The sequence below is a fragment of the Hyperolius riggenbachi genome, chromosome 10 (genome assembly GCF_040937935.1).
Source record: "Hyperolius riggenbachi isolate aHypRig1 chromosome 10, aHypRig1.pri, whole genome shotgun sequence".
In the NCBI taxonomy this organism is placed as follows: Eukaryota; Metazoa; Chordata; class Amphibia; order Anura; family Hyperoliidae; genus Hyperolius; species Hyperolius riggenbachi.
Window position 1 is genome coordinate 252,675,298 of NC_090655.1, and position 22,460 is coordinate 252,697,757.

The 22,460-nt window shown below is 46.1% G+C and overlaps 1 protein-coding gene across 1 annotated transcript; it reads left to right on the top strand.

Annotated features, from left to right (window-relative positions):
• Positions 1-703: 703 nt before the first annotated feature.
• Positions 704-22,066, top strand: LOC137535319 (oocyte zinc finger protein XlCOF22-like). Its single transcript, XM_068257149.1, has 5 exons — positions 704-757; positions 14,748-14,826; positions 15,662-15,759; positions 15,870-16,233; positions 20,916-22,066. The coding sequence occupies exons 2-5, from the start codon at positions 14,796-14,798 to the stop codon at positions 21,869-21,871; spliced, it is 1,449 nt and encodes a 482-aa protein (XP_068113250.1). The 5' UTR covers positions 704-757; positions 14,748-14,795; the 3' UTR covers positions 21,872-22,066.
• Positions 22,067-22,460: the final 394 nt, after the last annotated feature.

Sequence of the window (22,460 nt, forward strand, 5' to 3'; positions counted from 1 at the left end):
CAATGCTGGAATGGAGAGATACGTTACCAAGCCATGCTCCCTGCACTGATCACAGTAAAGTACCACTAGACAGCAGGGAACTGTTCAGTGAGAAATGGGTGGAGGGCAGGGGAATTAGACAGCAAGGAACTATATATGGGAGGGGGGCACCAGGGAGCTGTGTAGAGGAGGTGGTGGGGTAGGGAGGGGTGTACTAGACACCAGGGAATTGTGTAGATGAGTGAGAGGGCAGCCAGATACTAGAGCACTGTATAGGGGAGGGAGGCCAATAGACACTAGGGAATTGTATAGGTAAGTGAGGGGTCTACGAGACACCAGGGAACTGTATAAGTGAGAAAGGAGGCACCCTATATACCAGGGAACTGTATAGGAGAGGGAGAACCACTGCTTCTTGGTGTCAAAACTGTTTGAGGCCAGAAACCCACTAGGAGCGCTTTCTAAGCGCTAGTGATTTGAAAAAGCTCTTGCTAATGCAATGCTATGGGGGATTTTTATAAAATCACGTCGCTCAAGTGGGATCAAACCCATAGCATTACATTAGCAAGAGCTTTTCAAATCACAAAGCGTTCAGAAGATGAGTGCAGGTGATTTCACAAACAGAGGCTGCAGTTAGCCTATTCACCACAAGATGGAGACCTCACTGCTCTCGGGTGGAACGCACAGACTGGAAGTAATTAAGCCAAAAATAGGAAGTGATGTAACAAAGAAAGCAGGAGGAGAAGTTGCAAGGGGTGGAGAGGAGACGTTGTTGAAAGAGGTAATTGTGTGATATTATATATTGAGCAGAGCAGAGGTCGGGGTGGACATACTTTGTTACAGAGGAGGTCATAGTACACCTGTCACTATGCTGATCAACCCCTTTGAAGAAATTGCCATACAGGAGACTTTTACATAACTGCTGTGACTAGTGTTGCCACCCAGCTGGTATTTGGCTGGCTCAGCTGGTATTTTATGTAAAAAGCCCTGATGCTGGTATTTAATTTGTACCTGAAAATCATTTCCCAGTAATCCTCCAGCCAGAAGCCCAGAGGACCACCTCTCCAGAGTTGCAGAGGTTGCGCCCGCATCGGGGCCCTTGGGCTAGAAGGGCCCGAGGTGCCCACCTCTTAACCACAGTACTAGCTCACTTTTGGTTCTGTGCTCATAATAATCACTTATATAGATGCTGGGAATAGTGGTAATCATTAACAAACTGTTTCCCATCCCCTTCTTGCAGCTCTGACACTGTAGTTTCCGTTGGCCGATTTTGTGCGCCCTATCAATTGTTATGTATAGAGTGCTTGGGGGGCCCCAATATAAAACTTGCATCGGGGCTCACAGCTCCTTAGCTACGCCACTGGTGAGCAGAGATCTCTCCTGTCCAGATTCCCTCGCTGGCTCAGCTTCCCCTCCCCAGCACCGCTCCCAGCCTGTCTCCATGGATGTTGTAGGCACGTCTCTCATGTGATATCTCTATGTGTGCCTGCCAGTCACACACCACCTACACTAATGAACTCTGGATATTAGGCGGCAATGAGGAGAAGAAACTGAAGGTTCTGGGAGCCTGTAGAGGTGAGCGAGAGGGGGACTCTAGCCATCTACTTATACTTAGGTGGGACTCTAACTACCTATACTCATGGGGGGGACTCTGGATACTTAAACTAGGGGGAGATCAAGCTGCCTATACTTTTGGGGGGGAGTGGAGGGGGTACTCTGGCCACATATACGGGAGGGGAAAGAAGAATCTGGATATCTATACTGGGGGAGGAATGGCTATTGGTAAGGGGGACTCTGCCTACCTATACTAGGAGGGGTAACTCTGGCTACCTACGCTGGGTGGAAGGGGATCTTAGTACCTACACTGGGGAGGGGGGAGGGTTATAAGGTTTCCTATACTTTGAAAACATAAGGCTACCTTTACTGGGGGGGGGGGGGGGGTCTATTGGGTGTACATAAGGTTGCCTATACTGGGAGGGACATAAGGTTACTTATACAGTGTTCTCCCCAGAATTTTTTTCCAGCCGGGTGGCATGGAAAAGTAGGCGGGTGGGGAAGTAAGGTGGGGTGGGGGTAACCAAGGGTGTGTGTGTGGAGGATCACAAAAAGTGTCGGGTGGGGTACTTCAATCACCCTGGGTAATACTAGGTGTGGGAGAAGATTGCGCCGAGTGCTACTGGATGTGGAGGTAATACCAATGAAAGCTAGCATGTGGGAAGGGAGATCTCACCCTTGGTGCAGCTGATGTAGGTGAGGGGTTCATACTAGATGCCTCACACTGTGTTGCTAGTGGATTGAGGGTACATGACTGGCTGCTGCTAATGAACAGGGAACCATCTCCTTTTGGGTTATATGGAGGGGAGGGGGGGGGGGGTGTCTCGCACTGTGTAATGCTGATGGGGAGGTGCTGGTGGGCAAGGGAATCAGACTATGGGAGAAGGGAAAGTAAAATATACACACATCCACCCACCCGGCTTGCATAGGCAGAACAGACCCATCAGAGTCCAGGAGAGATTCATTTATGAAGGATTTCAGTTTGGAGACACAGGACTTTCCCCATCACAAGCACACGTCACATATAGAACGACAAGAGAGCTATGTGCTTCCACAGCCACTGGCTCTCAGTTATATCTGCAGTTCACATTGCGGCTGACTCCAGACAGCATTCCACCTTTCACCGTGACCTGCCCAGGATCATCCTGCTATAAATCACAGCCCACCACACTTCTCCATCCCGCTGTCAGCTCTCCTATGACTCCAGCACGTGTTTCTCCCCATGAAACACAGACCGCCGCACTGCTCCATCCACTTTATGCACTGAACTTCGTGCACATAAATTAACGTGTTCAGCCGGTGAATGATTGCGCTCTGCCTGCCTCTAGTCTCTGCCCAGCACATCCCTGCACAGCTTACAATCAGTCATGAGCCTCTGCAGTGAGTCGGCAGCTAGCGCTATGGTCACACCTCTTACCATACGCTGAGCCAATCAGTGCAGGAGCTCGCCGGGAAGCACGAGATCTCGCGCACAGAGGGGAAGAAGCACATCCTGACAGCCGGGCACTTGTCAGTGAAGAGTATGGCTTGCGGTGATTTCATCAGCCGGGCGGTAACTTATCTTACCCGGGCGCTCCGCCCGGCTGATTGATCCTGGGGAGAACACTGTTATACTGGAGGGGCTATTAAATACTTTATGCATTTTTACTACCTATACTGGGGCAGGCACAATTCGGGTTGGGGAACACTTTGCCACCTCTGGTGCTGGTGATGAACCTTGTCCCAGCCCTGACACTCGGAGTGCAAATCGTGAATAGTGATCGCAATTTTTTGGCACAATTTTTTTGCGATTTTGATGAGATTTGCACATCAAAATTGCCCCCAAAAATGCTGCAAGCTGCACGTTAGTGATTTATGCAAATTGCAAACTCTGCAGTGAGAATGATCCCATAGGGATATATATATTTTTTTACAGTGCTTTGCTGATCGCCAGATATCAGCAAAGCATTGGAAAGCGCCTGAGTGTGAACCAGTCCTGAGGAGTGGAGTGTCAACAAGAGCACACTAACTGACCTGATTGTGGTCCCTGGGGTCTGGAGAGGAGATGCACAAAGGCAGCAGAGAGAGGCACTGATTAGGTAGGCCGTCACAGCAGGTGTGTCCTTAGGGTCCGGAATCTGGTGCTTGAGCCCTGAATCCCCTGACATTGTGCTCCAGTAGTCAGGAGATGTAGTGACAATCATCGTACTCCAGATCTCATGTGGTCCTGCTCTCTCTAGCTCAGCGCACAGCTGCAATCTACCCCCAGCCAGACACAGAGCATAGAAAATTGAATGAAAGAGGCAGCACACCACTGGCTGCAAACGGATGCATGTATTGTGGAGCAGCCACTACATGTTATGGACGAAACTGTACAAAATCACTATACACCTGAAGAAGGGCCTGTATGGTCTGTTACATGTGTCTGTTCCACAATACAAGCATCCGTTTGCAGCCAGTGGTGTGCTGCCTTTTTCTTTCAATTTTGGTTGTTCCAGGACCATCAGAGCAATCCGGTCGAGGCCTGGCACCAGCATATCTCCAAGATTGTGGTTCCGGGGGCTGTTACTATGGAGTTTTGTATGTCTAGATACAGTGCTTCCCCGTGTCTATTCCAGGTGCACCCTTGGAGGAGTGCCTGGGTGGAATGTCTTATTCCTCTTATTAAAGAGGTTGGATAGCATCACAAGCCCCCATTCTAATATGACTACATCTTTTTGGGGGCCTGCAGGTGTGTGTGTGTGTGTGTGTGTGTGTGTACTATACTAGAGTGGGTGTATTTGCTGCTGATTATGCGGCTCTTGTTCTGTCTTTCACTGAAGCATTACATGCCCCCAGCTCACTGGCAATGCCCTCTAGGCTGCTCCAAGATTAGAACCAGGCTGGTTACATAGTGCCTGCAGCCGTGAGGTAGCTTTGCCCTCAGTCCCTGCATGAAGTCGCTGGGGATGATTGGGCAAGAAGTGATCCTGGGGACTGCACCAGAGGGGAAGAGACACTGGAGTAGCAGCTGTGTGTCTAGGTAATTTGTGTGAGGTATTGTTTGCTACATTTCAAATGTGTGTGAGTGTGGGGGGAAACATTTGCTGGGTTTCATATGTGGAGGATAATGTTTGCTGCATATCATATGTGGGGTAATGTTTGCTGCATTTCATAAGTGTGGTAAATGTTTTCGGCACTACATATGTGAGGTAACCTTTGCTTCATTTTTTATGTGGAGTATTGACTGCTGCATTTATTATTTGATATTCTGGGCTTATTGTTGCAGCATTTGCCATTTTGGAAGCTTATCATTACTAAATGGTATACTAATACAAGAACCAAAAGAAACACAATGACAAGAAATATATATATATATATATATATATATATATATATATGTGTGTATATATATATATATATATATATATATATATATATATATACAGTGGTGTGAAAAACTATTTGCCCCCTTCCTGATTTCTTATTCTTTTGCATGTTTGTCACACTTAAATGTGTCTGCTCATCAAAAAACGTTAACTATTAGTCAAAGATAACATAATTGAACACAAAATGCAGTTTTAAATGATGGTTTTTATTATTTAGAGAAAAAAAACTCCAAATCTACATGGCCCTGTGTGAAAAAGTGATTGCCCCCCTTGTTAAAAAATAACTTAACTGTGGTTTATCACACCTGAGTTCAATTTCTGTAGTCACCCCCAGGCTTGATTACTGCCACACCTGTTTCAATCAAGAAATCACTTAAATGGGAGCTATCTGACAAAGAGAAGTAGACCAAAAGCACCTCAAAAGCTAGACATCATGCCAAGATCCAAAGAAATGGAGGAACAAATGAGAACAAAAGTATTTTAATTGAGATCTATCAGTCTGGTAAAGGTTATAAAGCCATTTCTAAAGCTTTGGGACTCCAGCGAACCACAGTGAGAGCCGTTATCCACAAATGGCAAAAACATGGAACAGTGATGAACCTTCCCAGGAGTGGCCGGCCGACCAATATTACCCCAAGAGCGCAGAGAAAACTCATCTGAGAGGCCACAAAAGACCCCAGGACAACATCTAAAGAACTGGTCAGTGTTCACGACTCCACCATAAGAAAGAGACTGGGCAAAAACGGCCTGCATGGCAGATATCCAAGGCGCAAACCACTTTTAAGCAAAAAGAACATTAAAGCTCGTCTCAATTTTGCTAAAAAACATCTCAATGATTGCCAAGACTTTTGGGAAAATACTTTGTGGACCGACGAGACAAAAGTTGAACTTTTTGGAAGGTGCGACACGCTGTTAGGTGCTGTTACATCTGGCGTAGAAGTAACACAGCATTTCAGCAAAAGATCATCATACCAACAATAAAATATGGTGGTGGTAGTGTGATGGTCTGGGGTTGTTTTGCTGCTTCAGGGCCTGGAAGGCTTGCTGTGATAGATGGAACCATGACTTCTACTGTCTACCAAAAAATCCTGACGGAGAATGTCCAGCCATCTGTTCGTCAACTCAAGCTGAAGCAATCTTGGGTGCTGCAGCAAGAATGACCCAAAACACACCAGCAAATCCACCTCTGAATGGCTGAATAAAAACAAAATGAAGACTTTGGAGTGGCCTAGTCAAAGTCCTGACCTGAATCCTATTGAGATGTTGTGGCATGACCTTAAAGAGTAACTGTCAGGATGCAGAAGCTAATTTAAACCTCTATTCTCCTGTGTTAAACAGTTTAGAAGGAAGCCCAAAAGCCATTAGTGAAGATAAAAATCTCAGTTACCTTTGATGTGTGCTTATCTTAAAGGCTGTTATAGACCCATAAGGACGCAAGCCACATACTAAACTGCAAAGCATTCTGGGGCCCTCCCCTCGGCTGCTAATGAGACGTTACAGCAGCTTCTAATCAGTCCAGCGCGTAGCACTGATAAATCTCAGGGCAGAGTACACTGCAGGAGTCAGCTATTGTTCCTAGCCACATGGCTCATTAATATTCACTGCACACTGTGTTGTTCAAGTACCAGCTTTTCTGTGATCAGGAAGCAGGCAGGACATGACGACACATTTGACAGAAAAACATGGAGCCTGCCATGAGCTGTCAGGAGCATCTATCTCTGCATATACTATATACAAATTCTGTGAAATCCAAACGTGGACAGTGAAATGCATATGTAATGTAAGTACAGCCAATCTTTAGCTACTGATATATGTGTTTATTTTCTCTGAGACCTTATACCTAACAGCTCCTCTTTAAAAAGGCGGTTCATGCTAGAAAACCCTCAATTGAAGCTGAATTACAACAATTCTGCAAAGATGAGTGGGCCAAAATTCCTCCAGAGCGCTGTAAAAGACTTGTTGCAAGTTATCGCAAACGCTTGATTGCAGTTATTGCTGTTAAGGGTGGCCCAACCAGTTATTAGGTTCAGGGGGCAATTTCTTTTTCACACAGGGCCATGTAGGTTTTGAGTTTTTTTTTCTCACTAAATAATAAAAACCATCATTTAAAACTGCATTTTGTGTTCAATGATGTTATCTTTGACTAATAGTTAATGGTTTTTGATGAGCAGAAACATTTAAGTGTGACAAACATGCAAAAGAATAAGAAATCAGGAAGGGGGCAAATATGTATATGTGTGTGTGTGTGTGTGTGTGTGTGTGTGTGTGTGTGTGTGTGTGTGTGTATATATATATATATATATATATATATATATATATATATATATATATGTTTGTGTATATATATATATATTATACATCAGTGTTCTCCCCAGGCTCTTTTAGCCTAGTGCTCCACCCGGCTAGTTTTGGTGAGCACCCGGCTGTCATTGGCTCACCTCCTCCTCTGCTGTAAGCAGAGTTGGGCACAGAAGCACCAGCCTTGCATTCTCTCAACTCACCCCACCCGGCTACTTTTTCATGCCACCCGGCTGGAAAAAATTTCTGGGGCAGATAGATAGATAGATAGATAGATAGATAGATAGATAGATAGATAGATAGATAAATATGTATATACACACAGAGTCCCAAGTCTCTGTAAATGGACAATTGTGTGTAAAAAATAAATAAAAAAATTGTCATTTACAGAGATATTTCTCCCACCCAGCATGGGTATGTGTAAAAATACACCCCAAAACACATTATACTACTTCTCCTGAGTAGGGCAATACCACATGTGTGGCACTTTTTTTGCAACCTAGGTGCGCTAAGGGGCCTAACGTCCTATTCACAGGTCATTTTGAGACATTTGGATTCTAGACTACTCCTCACGGTTTAGGGCCCCTAAAATGCCAGGGCAGTATAGGTACCCCACAAGTGACCCCATTTTAGAAAGAAGACACCCCAAGGTATTCTGTTAGGAGTATGGTGAGTTCATAGAAGATTTTTTTTTTTGTCACAAGTTAGCGGAAATTGACACTTTGTGAAAAAAAAACAATACAAATCAATTTCCGCTAATTTGTGACAAAAAATAAAATTTTCTATGAACTCGTCATACACCTAACAGAATACCTTGGGGTGTCTTCTTTGTAAAATGGGGTCACTTGTGGGGTTCCTATACTGCCCTGGCATTTTAGGGGCCCTAAACCGTGAGGAGTTGTCTTGAACCCAAATGTCGCAAAATGACCTGTGAAATCCTAAAGGTACTCATTGGACTTTGGGCCCTTTAGCGCAGTTAGGCTGCAAAAAAGTGCCACACATGTGGTACTGCCGTGCTCAGAAGAAGTAGTATAATGTGTTTTGTGGTGTATTTTTACATATACCCATGCTGGGTGGGAGAAATATCTCTGTAAATGACATATATTAGATTTTTTTTTTACACACAATTGTCCATTTACAGAGAGATTTCTCCCACCCAGCATGGGTATGTGTAAAAATACACCCCAAAACACATTGTACTACTTCTCCTAAGTACGGCGATATGACATGTGTGACACTTTTTTGCAGCCTAGGTGCTCTAAGGGGCCCAATGTCCTATTCACAGGTCATTTTGAGGCATTTGTTTTCTAGACTACTCCTCACAGTTTAGGGACCCTAAAATGCCAGGGCAGTATAGGAACGCCACAAGTGACCCCATTTTAGAAAGTAGACACCCCAAGGTATTTCGTTAGGTGTATGGTGAGTTCATAGAAGATCTTATTTTTTGTCACAAGTTAGTGAAAAATGAAACTTTGTGAAAAAACAATAAAAATCAATTTCCGCTATCCTTTGACAAAAAATAAAATCTTCTATGAACGCTTCATACACCTAACAGAATACCTAGGGGTGTCTTTTTTCTAAAAAGGGGTCACTTGTGGAGTTCCTATACTGCCCTGGCATTTTACGGGCCCAAAACCGTGAGTAGTCTGGAAACCAAATGTCTCAAAATGACTGTTCAGGGGTATAAGCATCTGCAAATTTTGATGGCAAGTGGTCTATGAGGGGGCGAATTTTGTGGAACCGTCATAAGCAGGGTGGCCTCTTACATGACAGGTTGTATTGGGCCTGATCTGATGGATAGGAGTGCTAGGGGGGTGACAGGAGGTGATTGATGGGTGTCTCAGGGGGTGGTTAGAGGGGAAAATAGATGCAATCAATGCACTGGGGAGGTGATCGGAAGGGGGGTCTGAGGGGGATCTGAGGGTTTGGCCGAGTGATCAGGAGCCCACACGGGGCAAATTAGGGCCTGATTTGATGGGTAGGTGTGTTAGGGGGTGACAGGTGGTGATAGGAGGTGATTGATGGGTGTCTCAAGGTGTGATTAGTGGGGGGAATAGATGCAAGCAATGCACTGGCGAGGTGATCAGGGCTGGGGTCTGAGGGTGTTCTGAGGGTGTGGGCGGGTGATTGGGTGCCCTAGGGGCAGATAGGGGTCTAATCTGATGGGTAGCAGTGACAGGGGCTGATTGATGGGTGATCAGTGGGTGATTAGATGGCAGAACAGATGTAAACAATGCTCTTTGGAGGTGATCTGAGGGTAGGTCTGGGGCAATCTGATGATGTGGGTGGGTGATCAGATTGCCCGCAAGGGGCAGGTTAGGGGCTGATTGATGGGTGGCAGTGACGGGGTGATTGACGGGTGGCAGTGACAGGGGGTGATTGATGGGTGATTGATAGGTGATTGACAGGTGATCAGTGGGTTATTACAGGGAAGAACAGATGTAAATATTGCACTGGCGAATTGATAAGGGGGGGTCTGAGGGCAATCTGAGCGTGTGGGGCGGGTGATTGGGTGCCCGCAAGGGGCAGATTAGGGTCTATTCTGATGGGTAACAGTGACAGGTGGTGATAGGGGGTGATTGATGGGTAATTAGTGGGTGTTTACAGGAGAGAACAGATGTAAACACTTCACTTGGGAGGTGATCTGACGTCGGATCTGCGGGCGATCTATTGGTGTGGGTGGGTGATCAGATTGCCCGCAAGGGGCAGGTTAGGAGCTGATTGATGGGTGGCAGTGACAGGGGGTGATTGACAGGTGATCAGTGGGTTATTACAGGGAAGAACGGATGTAAATAATGCACTGGCGAATTGATAAGGGGGGTCTGAGGGCAATCTGAGCGTGTGGGCGGGTGATTGGGTGCCCGCAAGGGGCAGATTAGGGTCTAATCTGATGGGTAACAGTGACAGGTGGTGATAGGGGGTGATTGATGTGTAATTAGTGGGTGTTTAGAGTAGAGAACAGATGTAAACACTGCACTTGGGAGGTGATCTGATGTCGGATCTGCGGGCGATCTATTGGTGTGGGTGGGTGATCAGATTGCCCGCAAGGGGCAGGTTAGGGGCTGATTGATGGGTGGCAGTGACAGGGGGTGATTGATGGGTGATTGACAGGTGATCAGGGGGGATAGATGCATACAGTACACAGGGGGGGGGGGGGTCTGAGGAGAATCTGAGGGGTGGGGGGTGATCAGGAGAACCCAGGGGGCAGTTTAGGGACTAAAAAAAAATAGCATTGACAGATAGTGACAGGGAGTGATTGATGGGTGATTAGGGGGGTTATTGTGTGCAAACAGTGGTCTGGGGGGTGGGCAGGGGGGTCTGAGGGGTGCTGTGGGCGATCAGGGGGCAGGGGGGGGCAGATCAGTGTGTTTGGGTGCAGACTAGGGTGGCTGCAGCCTGCCCTGGTGGTCCCTCGGACACTGGGACCACCAGGGCAGGAGGCAGCCTGTATAATACACTTTGTAAACATTACAAAGCGTATTATACGCTTCCTATCCGGCGATCGTCGGGTTAACAACCCGCCGGCGCTTCCGATTGGCCGGCGGGTGGGCGGAGCCTATTGCCGGCGGATGCGCGCGCGATCCCCGGCAAAACAGTGCCCCAGGACCTGACGCCATTCTGCGTTACGTGGTCCTGGGGCTGCCACTTTGCCGCCGCCAATATGAAGTAGGCGGTCGGCAAGTGGTTAAAGGATACCTTGGCTCTCCAAAAATTGAGCAATTAACACCCTGTGTGTGTATGGTGAGGTGCGGATAGGCTTACCGCACCTCCCGTGACCCGGCGTCTTGCTCCATACATCTTAAAAACCGTAGCATCCAGTGGTTGGAGGGGTTGGCTCAGCCGCAGTAAGTTCGCGGGAGTACTGGCATGTAGCTGGCGTGCCCAAGTGGACATACTGTACATGTGCACCAGGGCTGTGGAGTCGGTACAAAAATCATCTGACTCCACAACTCCTCAATTTATGAAAGTCCCAACTCCGACTTCAGGTACCCAAAATGGCTACGACTTGTAACGATTGTGGATTTCTCTCCGTGATCAGCGCACAAGGCGTGCGCTGACACGGCGGAAATCCTCCACAAGCGTATAATTTGCGGGAACCCAGCAAAAGGTGCAATGCACCTGTAGAGGGAAATTCCTGTCGGCAGGTGAAGCTGTGGAGTGCAGAGGAACCGCTCCTCTGCCCTGCCACACACGCCAGACAGGAATTGCACGAAGGGAAGAAACACAGGGCAAGATAGCCCTGAAAGAGAGAGATCAAAGCGACAGAGGGTATGTGTGTCCACCAAACTATTCGCCACCCTGCGATGATGAACACACAACCATGAAGAATAGGTCAGAAGGCAATCGCCAGAGATGGCGATTGCTAACAGCGACACAAGACTGAATAAGCACAAATGAGGAATGTATGTATGTCCACCAATCTAGCCGCCAACCTGCGACGGTGGACACACAACAAAGGAAACTGAGTGAGAACGCAATCGTCTGAGAAGCGATTGCGAATGAGATTGAGCAAAGGGACAGATTGTATGTGTGTGCACCAATCTAGTCGCCAACCCGCGACAGTGCACACACAACAGCAGATACAAAGCAGGAACGCAATCGCGAGAGAGGTGATTGCCAGAGGTGACACAAGGCTACAGCAAGGCAGAGCACGAGAGTAGCAAAGGCACAGCAAATAATACAATGAGAAGATAAGGAAAATAACAAACGCTAACTAAACGCAAACACCGCACTCATTCGCAACAGTGCACGCGTTTATGCGCGGTCTCTGTGTGTTAAGCACAACAGAGACAAGCACGCCTAACTAACCACCGACAGACAAACATGAAACAGAGGACGCGAGCGCTTGCTTAACGGTTACCTCACCGAGCCTCCAGCAAGCGTTCGTAGCAGACAAGACAGATACACGAAAACAGGAATAAGTGAGAGATAGGATCCACAGCACTAGCGCAAAAGGCTAGTGTGATCCAGGAAGACAGAACAGAAGGATCCACAGCACTAGCGCAAGGCGAGTGCGATCCAAGTATAGCAAGAGAGTAGCAGACCAGAAGGATCCACAGCACTAGCGCAAGGCGAGTGCGATTCAAGTTTAGAAAGAGAGATGGAGATCAGACGGATCCACAGCACTAGCGCAAGGCGAGTGCGAACCTGGCAAGACAGATCAGATGAGATAGCTGGTAGCAACCGCTGCTCCAGCTATACTCCAAGAACAAAGATCAGAACGACTTCCTGTCGACCACCGCTGGGACAGGACAATCGCAACAGACAAACAAAACAGATATGCAATCCTAACTGCACTAGGGAACCTGCCTAGTGCAGTCCCAGGAATTACTCTAGGCTAATCTTCAGACAAAGAGCAAGGCTGACACTCCAAGAGTGTTTCACAGGAACTAACCCTTATGACCAGCCCAGATCTGTGATATCACATGGTATATATAGAGCAAGCCTACAAAGGATGTGGCTAGGCAATCTGCATGACAAACGTATGCAAATTCCTCAGCAGCAAGCTGCCAAACTGACAAAAGGTCTCTCTTCCAGAGACCTGCAGAATGCAGACCTGAACAGTGGTCAAAAAGCTGCCTGCCTGCGCAGGCAGCCGAGCGGATCCTCACACGACTCCTCGACTCTGATTCCTAGGTCTAACACTTACCAGGGCTTTGGTTTTGGTACAAAAATCATCAACTCACAACTCCGACTCCTCAATTTATGAAATCTCCAACTCCAGATACCCAAAATTACTCTGACTCCTCGACTCTGACTCAAACTCTGACTCCACAGCCCTGATGTGTGCACAGTAATGTCCGGGTCAGAGGGCATGCACGCCAGCTACATCTTCCAGTGAGAGTGCATGCATACTCCCGTGGACTTACTATGGCCACGCCGACCACTGGATGCTACCTGGACGGTTTTGAGAAGAACAGAGCAAGACGCGGGGCCACGCCTCACCATACTCACAGGGCGTTATTGCTCCATATTTTGAGAGCTAAAGTATCCTTTAAAGGGACAAACCACAAAGGTAAGTATCAGTTTTTATTCATGCTCATAATACAACATATTTCACGGGTGCTGGCTCGCTTCCTCAGGTCAATTCAAAAGTGCCTTAATAGCAGTATCCACGGATGGGAGTGCCTATTAAAGAGGATACTGCTATTAAGGCACTTTTGTATTCAGCTGAGGAAGCGGGCCAGCACTCATGAAACGCATTCTCTTATGAACATGAATAAGAAATTATACTTACCGTTGTGGTGGTTTGTCCCTCTACGGAGATAATATCTATCTACTCCCAATACAAAATATAGATATATAGATATATATAGATAGATAGATATAGATATATATAGATATATATATATATTTATATTCTTGATTTTTAGCTATACAAGGCACCTCCAACAGTGTTTTTAGACTACATATGTATCTGATCACTTGATTAGGTACGTCTTGCTATTACTGAGTTTGGCCTTTTTACCTTCAGAAATACCATTATTCTTCGTGGCATTCATCCCAGAATTTGGGCCATATTGACATGACAGCATCATGCAGCTTCTGCTTATTTATTGGCTGCACATCCATGATGTGAATCTCCCTTTCCAACACATTATGGGGAAACCCTGCTTATTTTTCAGTGCATGGGACCATTGACTAATAACCATTAGGGTCAATTTGCCTAACTGTGTTTTGGGAGGAAATTTGGACCACCTGCCTTTAAGTGTTACACTGTTACTTCACAGTTGGCTCCACTCACACCCTGTCATGGCCACACCCATTTTTCACTGTGGTGCTCTTAGCATGCTGCCTTCTCCCTTTATCTTTGGTGCCTCAGATGTCTCAGGAGCCTAGCCACGCCCCCGAGGACTCAGGAGACAGCAGGGCCAGCCACTTAGATAGGGCCAGGGGGAAAGCAGCTGCCAGCTGCCTCTATATGTGGGTGTGAGGCAATCGGCAATGCAATGTGACCTTGTTGTATGTACAACTTAAAGACTCTTCAGGGCTGGGGTTTAAACAAATGTATTAAACTATGTAATATGTTTCTACTTCTATTATCTGCATTACATTTCCCAAATCTTCTTGTTCTATTTGGTAACAAACTTTAACAAACCCCTCCCAATCTTAGATCATGCCCCAGAACACACCCGGAAGTCAGTGGTGGTAACCCTAGTTGTGACTTGTTTTCTAGTAGTTCCCCCCCCACACACACACACACAGACACAAACACACGTGTGTGTCATAGATTATGGCTGGCATCTCAACTTCCTTCCTAGTAATAATTCAGTTGAGTCATATCACAGAGACAAGACAACATGTCCATCCAGTTTAGCCAACTGGGTGTCACTGCATTGCCATTATCCTCCAGTATGTAATGTCCCCCACCCCAGTAATGCCATTTCTTTCCCAGTATAGCCATGTACTTCCTGTGTCCCCTGTGTACTGCCATTATCTTCCAGTATTTAATGTCCCCTGCCCCAGTAATGCCATTTCTTTGTTAGTATAGCCATGTCCTTCTGTGTGTCCCCCAGCATTGCCATTATCCTCCAGTATATAATGTTCCACACTGTCTATTTCTCTATGCAGGAGTGGCAGTATTTAGGAGGACAAAAGGACCTCTACAAGGAAACCATTATGGAGAATCAGCCGCCCCTCACATCACCGGGTAAGAGGAGACTTCCATGTCTTGTACAGGAGAGAGCAGTACGGAGGGTCCACCTAGATCAAACATAGCAAAGAAATGAACAGCGCTACTTAAAAACAGATGAGTGCTTACCTGCAAAAAAGTGCACACCCCACTCATGGGATTCAAATACACAATGAGCATACACATGACCTGTCTACCACTTGGAGGATGTTAGTTTCACTAACAATTTGCAATTTGTTAGGTACTTGTCCCTCCCACTGTCGAAGAAGTCTTTCCTCCATGGGAGGGGACCTAACACTAACTAAAACCTACCTATGCATATGCATAGCCTGGGCGCGCTACCAGTAAATTTAAGAATTGCGCAGAAAAAGTGGGATCAGTGCATCACCAGGCCGCCTCTGGATGGCCTCAGCTCAGAGATGCGCTGAGCCCCCCCAGGAACTACAAAACGCACCTTGAACCCAAACAGAGGCTCTGCATATACACCAAAGAAAAACTATCAAGTGGGAGCAGCTCATTGTGTATTTGAATCCCATGAGTGGGGTGTGCACTTTTTTGCAGGTAAGCACTCATCTGTTTTTAAGTAGCGCTGTTCATTTCTTTGCTATGTTTGATTTAATTCTGGTCAGCTGCTCCCACTTGATAGTTTTTCTTTGGTGTATATGCAGAGCCTCTGTTTGGGTTCAAGGTGCGTTTTGTAGTTCCTGGGGGGGCTCAGCGCATCTCTGAGCTGAGGCCATCCAGAGGCGGCCTGGTGATGCGCTGATCCCACTTTTTCTTGGTCCACCTAGATCCACCATCATCTGATAAACACATAGAGACGTTGTATTTAGTCAGTGTGTGTTTCCTACAGATGGATCCATTAACAGAAACCCATTAGAGAGATGTACAGGTCCTCTTTATTCCCATGATTGCCCACAAGAAGATTACCCAACCTTTGACCATAATCAGGTAGGTGGGGCTGAGGGTCCCCAGAGACTCCAGACTGTGACATTATTTCCTTCTGTGGATGTTGTTATCTGTGTTCACATTTTATATTATCTTTCACTTTATGCACTTAGGGTGGTAAACGTATACATGGAAGTGCTGTGGTTAAGGAGGAAGGAGAGATGTATGTGAGGAGTGATCAGCAGTCCATGGAAGAAGGTGTCATGGTGAGGACAATTAAAGAGGAAGAAGAAAAGCCATACATTTGGGGTTATCAGCAGTCTATGGAGGAAGGTATCATAATGAGGACAATAAAAGAGGAAGAAGAGGAGACGTCCGTGTGGGGTCATCAGGAGTCTATGGAGGAGGGTGTCATGATGAGGATAATTAAAGAGGAAGACGATGATACCTATGTGAGGAGTGATCAGCAGTCTATGGAGGAGGGTGACATAATGGGGATAATTAAAGAGGAGGACACCGTTACAGAGGGCAGGACAGGTGAGTCATCAGCATTAATCCTATCCTATATCCTATCCGCATCCATGGAAAAAAGGCACCTGGAACAAAATGGCGCTGGGTTTGCCAGTAGTAGAATGTCACTGAGAATAGCGATAGTCTATTACTAAATTTCCATAGCAGAATATCAGTAATATTTACCAATATTTTACTATGGCTTAAAGCGGAATGAAACCCAGCATTTCTTCTTTGCTGTAAAAAATTATTTACAGCATATTCTATACAACCAGCATTTTTTTGTTACTAGAACAGCATTCAAAGGGTTACACACAGGACTTCAAAGTTCGGTGCAGAGAAATCAGGATGCATCCGAAGTGAGAGAGAGTGAGAGATAATGTTATCTTGTGTTTACTTAATTGTATCAAGTGAGGAATGTGACACATTATCTGACTGTGTAGAAGCTCGTGGACACAGACAGAAACTCAAAGCATTTCTGCCTTCAATACATAAAGGATAAAACCAGTTATAAACAAAATACAAACTCAGCACTCAAAGCAAAAAACTGTACTTTTGGGAACTTGTAATTTCTAAATGAATAATAATACTTATGCACAAATGCAAATATGCATATAAAAAGTAGGAAACCATGTTTTTATTGAATATTATGTCAGGGTTTTATACCGCTTTAACCTAACTCTACTCTCACACAGAACCCTCCCCTGTTGGTGCCTACCCACCCCTTACTGCCCCCTCCCCCCCCCCCCCCCCAGTGGTGCCTAACCATAAAACTCCCCCTGGGGTGCCTAACCGTAAGCTCCTCCCTCCTGTGGTGCTTAAACCTAACCCCTCCGGTGGTGTCTACCCCTAAATACCCCTCCATAATGTAGGCCCCCCCCCCCTTTTCACATAGCAAAGGGCATTTAGAATTCAAAGGCTTTCAAAAAAAATGGCTTGTGGATAACTATATTACAGCATTGCATAATAGCGGGCATTACAGCCTTATTCCAAAATGAACTGAATCTATTTTTCCACAGAATTCCACACAAAACCCCCATATAAATCCAAAAAGCCGGCACCATCCGTTTCAAAATTGCTATTTTATTGATTAAAGTGCTTGACAGCCATCACCGCAACATTTCAAAGCTAGTCCGCTTCTTTATCAAGCTAAGCTGCAAGTCAAAATACAATACAACTGTGTAACTCACTCCTTTATATAGTGTCATGGTTCTGTGAACACCCAATCACACTATCCCAATTCAAAACATCCAATCACACGGCTACATGGCCCGCAGACCTGATGGGGAACTATCTGGGTATTTACAGATTGGACATTGGCCTGGACGCCACCCCTTCATACCTTCAAACCTATTGGTTAAGCCTCCTGCTACCGTGAGCAATGCTGGCCGCGCATCCCCTTCGTCTCCACCCACCGCACCGCCGTCATCGGCGGACCACATGGGCAACGTCGGGGTCGCTACGTGGGCAGGGCGAGGCGCATGACGTCTCTCAGGGCACACGTGACCCCGACGTTCCCCATGTGGTCCGCCGATGACGGCGGTGCGGTGGGTGGAGACGAAGGGGATGCGCGGCCAGCATTTCCCACGGTAGCAGGAGGCTTAACCAATAGGTTTGAAGGTATGAAGGGGTGGCGTCCAGGCCAATGTCCGATCTGTAAATACCCAGATAGTTCCCCATCAGGTCCGCGGGCCATGTAGCCCTGTGATTGGATGTTTTGAATTGGGATAGTGTGATTGGGTGTTCACAGAACCATGACACTATATAAAGGAGTGAGTTACACAGTTGTATTGTATTTTGACTTGCAGCTTAGCTTGATAAAGAAGCGGACTAGCTTTGAAACGTTGCGGTGATGGCTGTCAAGCACTTTAATCAATAAAAGAGCAATTTTGAAACGGATGGTGCCGGCTTTTTGGATTTACGTGGAAGATATACCTGGGGTGCTGCCAGGTCTGGCCGTGGCACATCACTCATTAAGCAGAAGAGGTGCATCACTAATTTCTTGCAACACAAAACCCCCATAATGACAATGTGAAAAAAAGTTTACTTGAGGTTTTAGCAAATGCACTTTTGGCAGCAATTACAGCAGTGGTCCTCAAACTAAGGCCCGCGGGCCAAATTTTTTTTACCGGCCCCCCATTCACAAATTGTATTACTTATAGATGCGGTCAGCTACTACTTTAAATATTGGTGGTCCGCATAAAGAATAGCAGTGCTGGCACCACCCATCCACATGGAAGCCAGAAAGCAGTAATTTGCTGGTTTCCAATCAAATTCCACATCAGGTAACACTGCTGTCCAATTGGACTGCAGGTTGTCACCTGAGTATGCTTCACTGTCTGGCCCACAAAGACTTCGACGTCATTTTATGTTTACTCCGGCCCCCCAGCAGTCTGAAGTATGTTCACCCGGCCCTCAACTCAAAGCGTTAAGGGATCCCTGAATTACAGCCTCAAGTCTTTATGAATATGATACCACAAGCTTGGCACACCTGCCCTTGCCAGTTTCTCCCATCCCTCTTTGCAGCACCTCTCAAGCTCCATCAGGTTGGATGGGGAGTGTTGGTGCACAGCCATTTTAAAGTGGTCTGAAACTCTTACATAACATTCAATAAGGCCTGGTGCACACCAAAACCCGCTAGCAGATCCGCAAAATGCTAGCAGATTTTGAAGGGCTTTTTCTTCTTTTTCTGTAGCGTTTCAGCTAGCATTTTGCGGTTTTGTGTAGCGGTTTTGGTGTAGTAGATTTCAGATATTGTTACAGTAAAGCTGTTACTGAACAGCTACTGTAACAAAAAACGCCTGGCAAACCGCTCTGAAGTGCCGTTTTTCAGAGCGGTTTGCGTTTTTCCTATACTTAACATTGAGGCAGAAACGCATCCGCAATCCAAAATCTGCAGCAGCCCGGGAGTATGCGTTTCTGCAAAACGCCTCCCGCTCTGGTGTGCACCAGCCCATTGAAATACATTACCCTAGCGGATCCGCACCCGCAAGCAGATCGCAAACAGCAGCAGAAACGCTCTGGTGTGCACTAGGCCTAAAAATGTATTTTTCTACTCTTTATTACTCATAGTTCTTATATTTGCTTTTGTGCACAAGTAATATTGTCTGTCTACAAATTACAAGTTTCCAAAGTGTAGTTTATCTTGCCCTGAAAGCTGCCATTGCATTTTATTCCAGCTGCTTTTTATTATATATTAAAATCTTCTAGTGAGCTGTTCTGACCTGTGTGTGTGCTTGAAGCATAGAGAGCTTCTCAGAGAATGTTTTCAGTTGTTTACACACAAGGTTAATAACATTAGAATGTAAACAAAGATACTGTTATCTCCAGTCTGGATGTGGATTTGAGGCTGAATAGCCTTTGCATAGCAGGACAAAGTGCTGTGTTTAACCATTTCAATGATGTTCTGCTACAATTTTTTTTCTGGGATAGTAACTTTAAAGCTGTAATGAATCTGAGTTAAGTAGAAATGCTGACTTTCAAACCACTTTAAGATCTCTCCTGAAATGGTCAATCAGATTTAAGTCTGGGCTCTGGTTTAGCCACTCAAGGGTATTCACAGAGTTGTCCTGAAGCCACTCCTCTATCTTGTCTGTGTGCTTAGGGTCGTTGTCCTGCTGAAAGATGAACCGTTGCCCCAGTCTAAGTTCAGAAGTGCTCTGGATCAGGTTTTTACCCAGGATGTCTCTGTGCATTTCTGCTGTCCTTTTTACCTTTATCCTGAGTAGTCTCCAAGTTCCTTCCTGCCACTGAAAAACATCCCCACAGCATGATGCTGCCACCACCATGCTTCACTTTAGGGATGGTATTTGCCTGGTGGTGAGCGGTGGGTTCCTGGTTTCCTCCAAACGTGATGCCTGGCATTCACATCAAAGAGTTCAATCTTTGTCTCATCAGACCAAAGAATTTTGTTTCTCATGGTCTGAGTCCTTCAGGTGGATTTTGGCAAACTCCAGATGGGCTTCCCTGTGCCTTTTACCAAGCAGAGGCTTCCGACTAACCAGTCTACCATACAGGCCTGATCATTGGATTGCTGCAGAGTTGGTTGTCCTTTTGGAAGGTTCTCCTCTCTCCACAGAGGACTTCTAGAGCTCTGACAGAGTGACCATTGGGTTCTTGGTCACCTTCCTGAATAAGGCCCTTTTCCCCCTGATGACTCATTTTAGATGGCCAGATCATTTTGGAACCTCACTCCTATAATTTAGTATTTTGTAATATCACAATATATTTACACAGTTGGGAACAAAAGAGAGATAAAGGTACATTACAAGGGGCATCTGAGTGACAGGAGGATACAATGGTAATAAGAATGTGTAAGTGACACCACATTGCTCTACAAACATAACACAGATCTCTTGCTATAAGTACATATAGGTCTGTTGTCACAAGAGTAACACATTGCTTCCATTGTCTCATCAAGCTCTACAACTTACTGCTTTTCAATGTGTGGCCGATGCTTTATGTGTAGGGAAGTCAATTAGATGCAAAAAACTCTGTACTTGTATGCAAATACATCCCTAATGTTATGTTAATTGTATGTAGCTAATCAGATTTGTCAGCAAATAAATTTGATTGGCTGAATTGCAAGCTGCATACATTTGCATAAACTTTGCATCTTGGAATTATCAGCAGCTCACTGATCATCTCTAATGATAATTGTTCCTCCCCTCAGAATTCTCTAACAGGAAGTGATGTTTCTCTATTTGCAGGGTGGAGTCCCAGCATCAGGAACCTCTCAGAGACTCGTCTCTCTGTATCCACAGACTGTACAACGGATGTCATTGGACAAGAGTTTGTTTCACATAAGAGATCTCACACCATAGAGAAGCCCCATGCATGTGCTGAGTGTGGGAAATGTTTTACGCGTAAAAAAGACCTTTTCACGCATATGAGATCTCACTCTGGTGAGAAGCCATATTCTTGTGCTGAGTGTGGGAAACGTTTTGGATATAAATCATATCTTGTCATACATGAGAGATCTCACACTGGTGAGAAGCCCTATTCATGTGCTGAGTGTGGGAAAAGTTTTGCAGGTAAAACACAGCTTGTCAAACATGAGAGAACTCATACTGGGGAGAAGCCCTATTCATGTGCTGAATGTGGTAAATGTTTTACCACTAAATCATATCTTCTCACACATGAGAGATGTCACACTGGGGAGAAACTCTATTCGTGTGCTGTGTGCGGGAAATCTTTTGGGCAGAAAGGAATCCTTCTCACACATGAGAAATCTCACACTGGTGAGAAGCCCTATTCATGTGCAGAGTGTGGGAAATGTTTTGGACACAAATGTCAGCTTGTCAGACATGAGAGATCTCACACTGGTGAGAAGCCATATGCATGTGCTGAGTGTGGGAAATGTTTTGGGCATAAATCTGTGCTTGTCACACATGAGAAAACACACCGGGGTGAGAAGCCCTATTCATGTGCTCAATGTGGGAAATGTTTTAGCCAGAAAGGAAGCCTTGTTGCACATGAGAGATCTCACGCTGGTGTGAAGCCCTATCCATGTGCTCTGTGTGGGAAATGTTTTAGCACTAAAGCATATCTTGTCACACATGAGAGATGTCACACTGGTGAGAAGCCCTATTCATGTGCTGAGTGTGGGAAATGTTTTGGAAATAAGTCAAATTTTGTCACACATGAGAGGTCTCACACCTGTTAGAAGCCTTTTTATGTACTGAGTGTGGGAAATGTCTTGGCCATTGTTGTCTTTGCCAATGTTTCTTTTATTTCTTGCATAGTGCACATGGCAGCATTTCTACACAGAACCTCAAGGAAGTTTTCTTGCTTCTCAGTACATTGAATTGTTAATTTATGAAGTCCCTGAACCAAAATGCCATGATAACATAACATGCATACATATAGTATTAAAGAGAACCCGAGGTGGCATTGTATTACGTTAGTGGGGCACAGAGGCTGGTTGGGCACACTAACACCAGCCTCTGTTGCCCCATCGTGCGTCTCAAAGACCCCCCTGCTCGCCGCTATACTCCCCGCAGTGCTGGCGACACGCAGCGCGTCGCCAGCACAATGTTTACTCTAGCGCTGTCTGTCAGCGCCACAGCGCCACTCCCCCGCCTCCTCCGCATCGCCGCTACCCGCCCTCGTCCCTTCCCTCCAATCAGCGGGAGGGAAGGGACGAGGGCGGGTAGCGGCGATGCGGAGGAGGCGGCGGAGCGGCGCTGACAGACAGCGCTAGAGTAAACATTGTGCTGGCGACACGCTGCGTGTCGCCAGCACTGCGGGGAGTA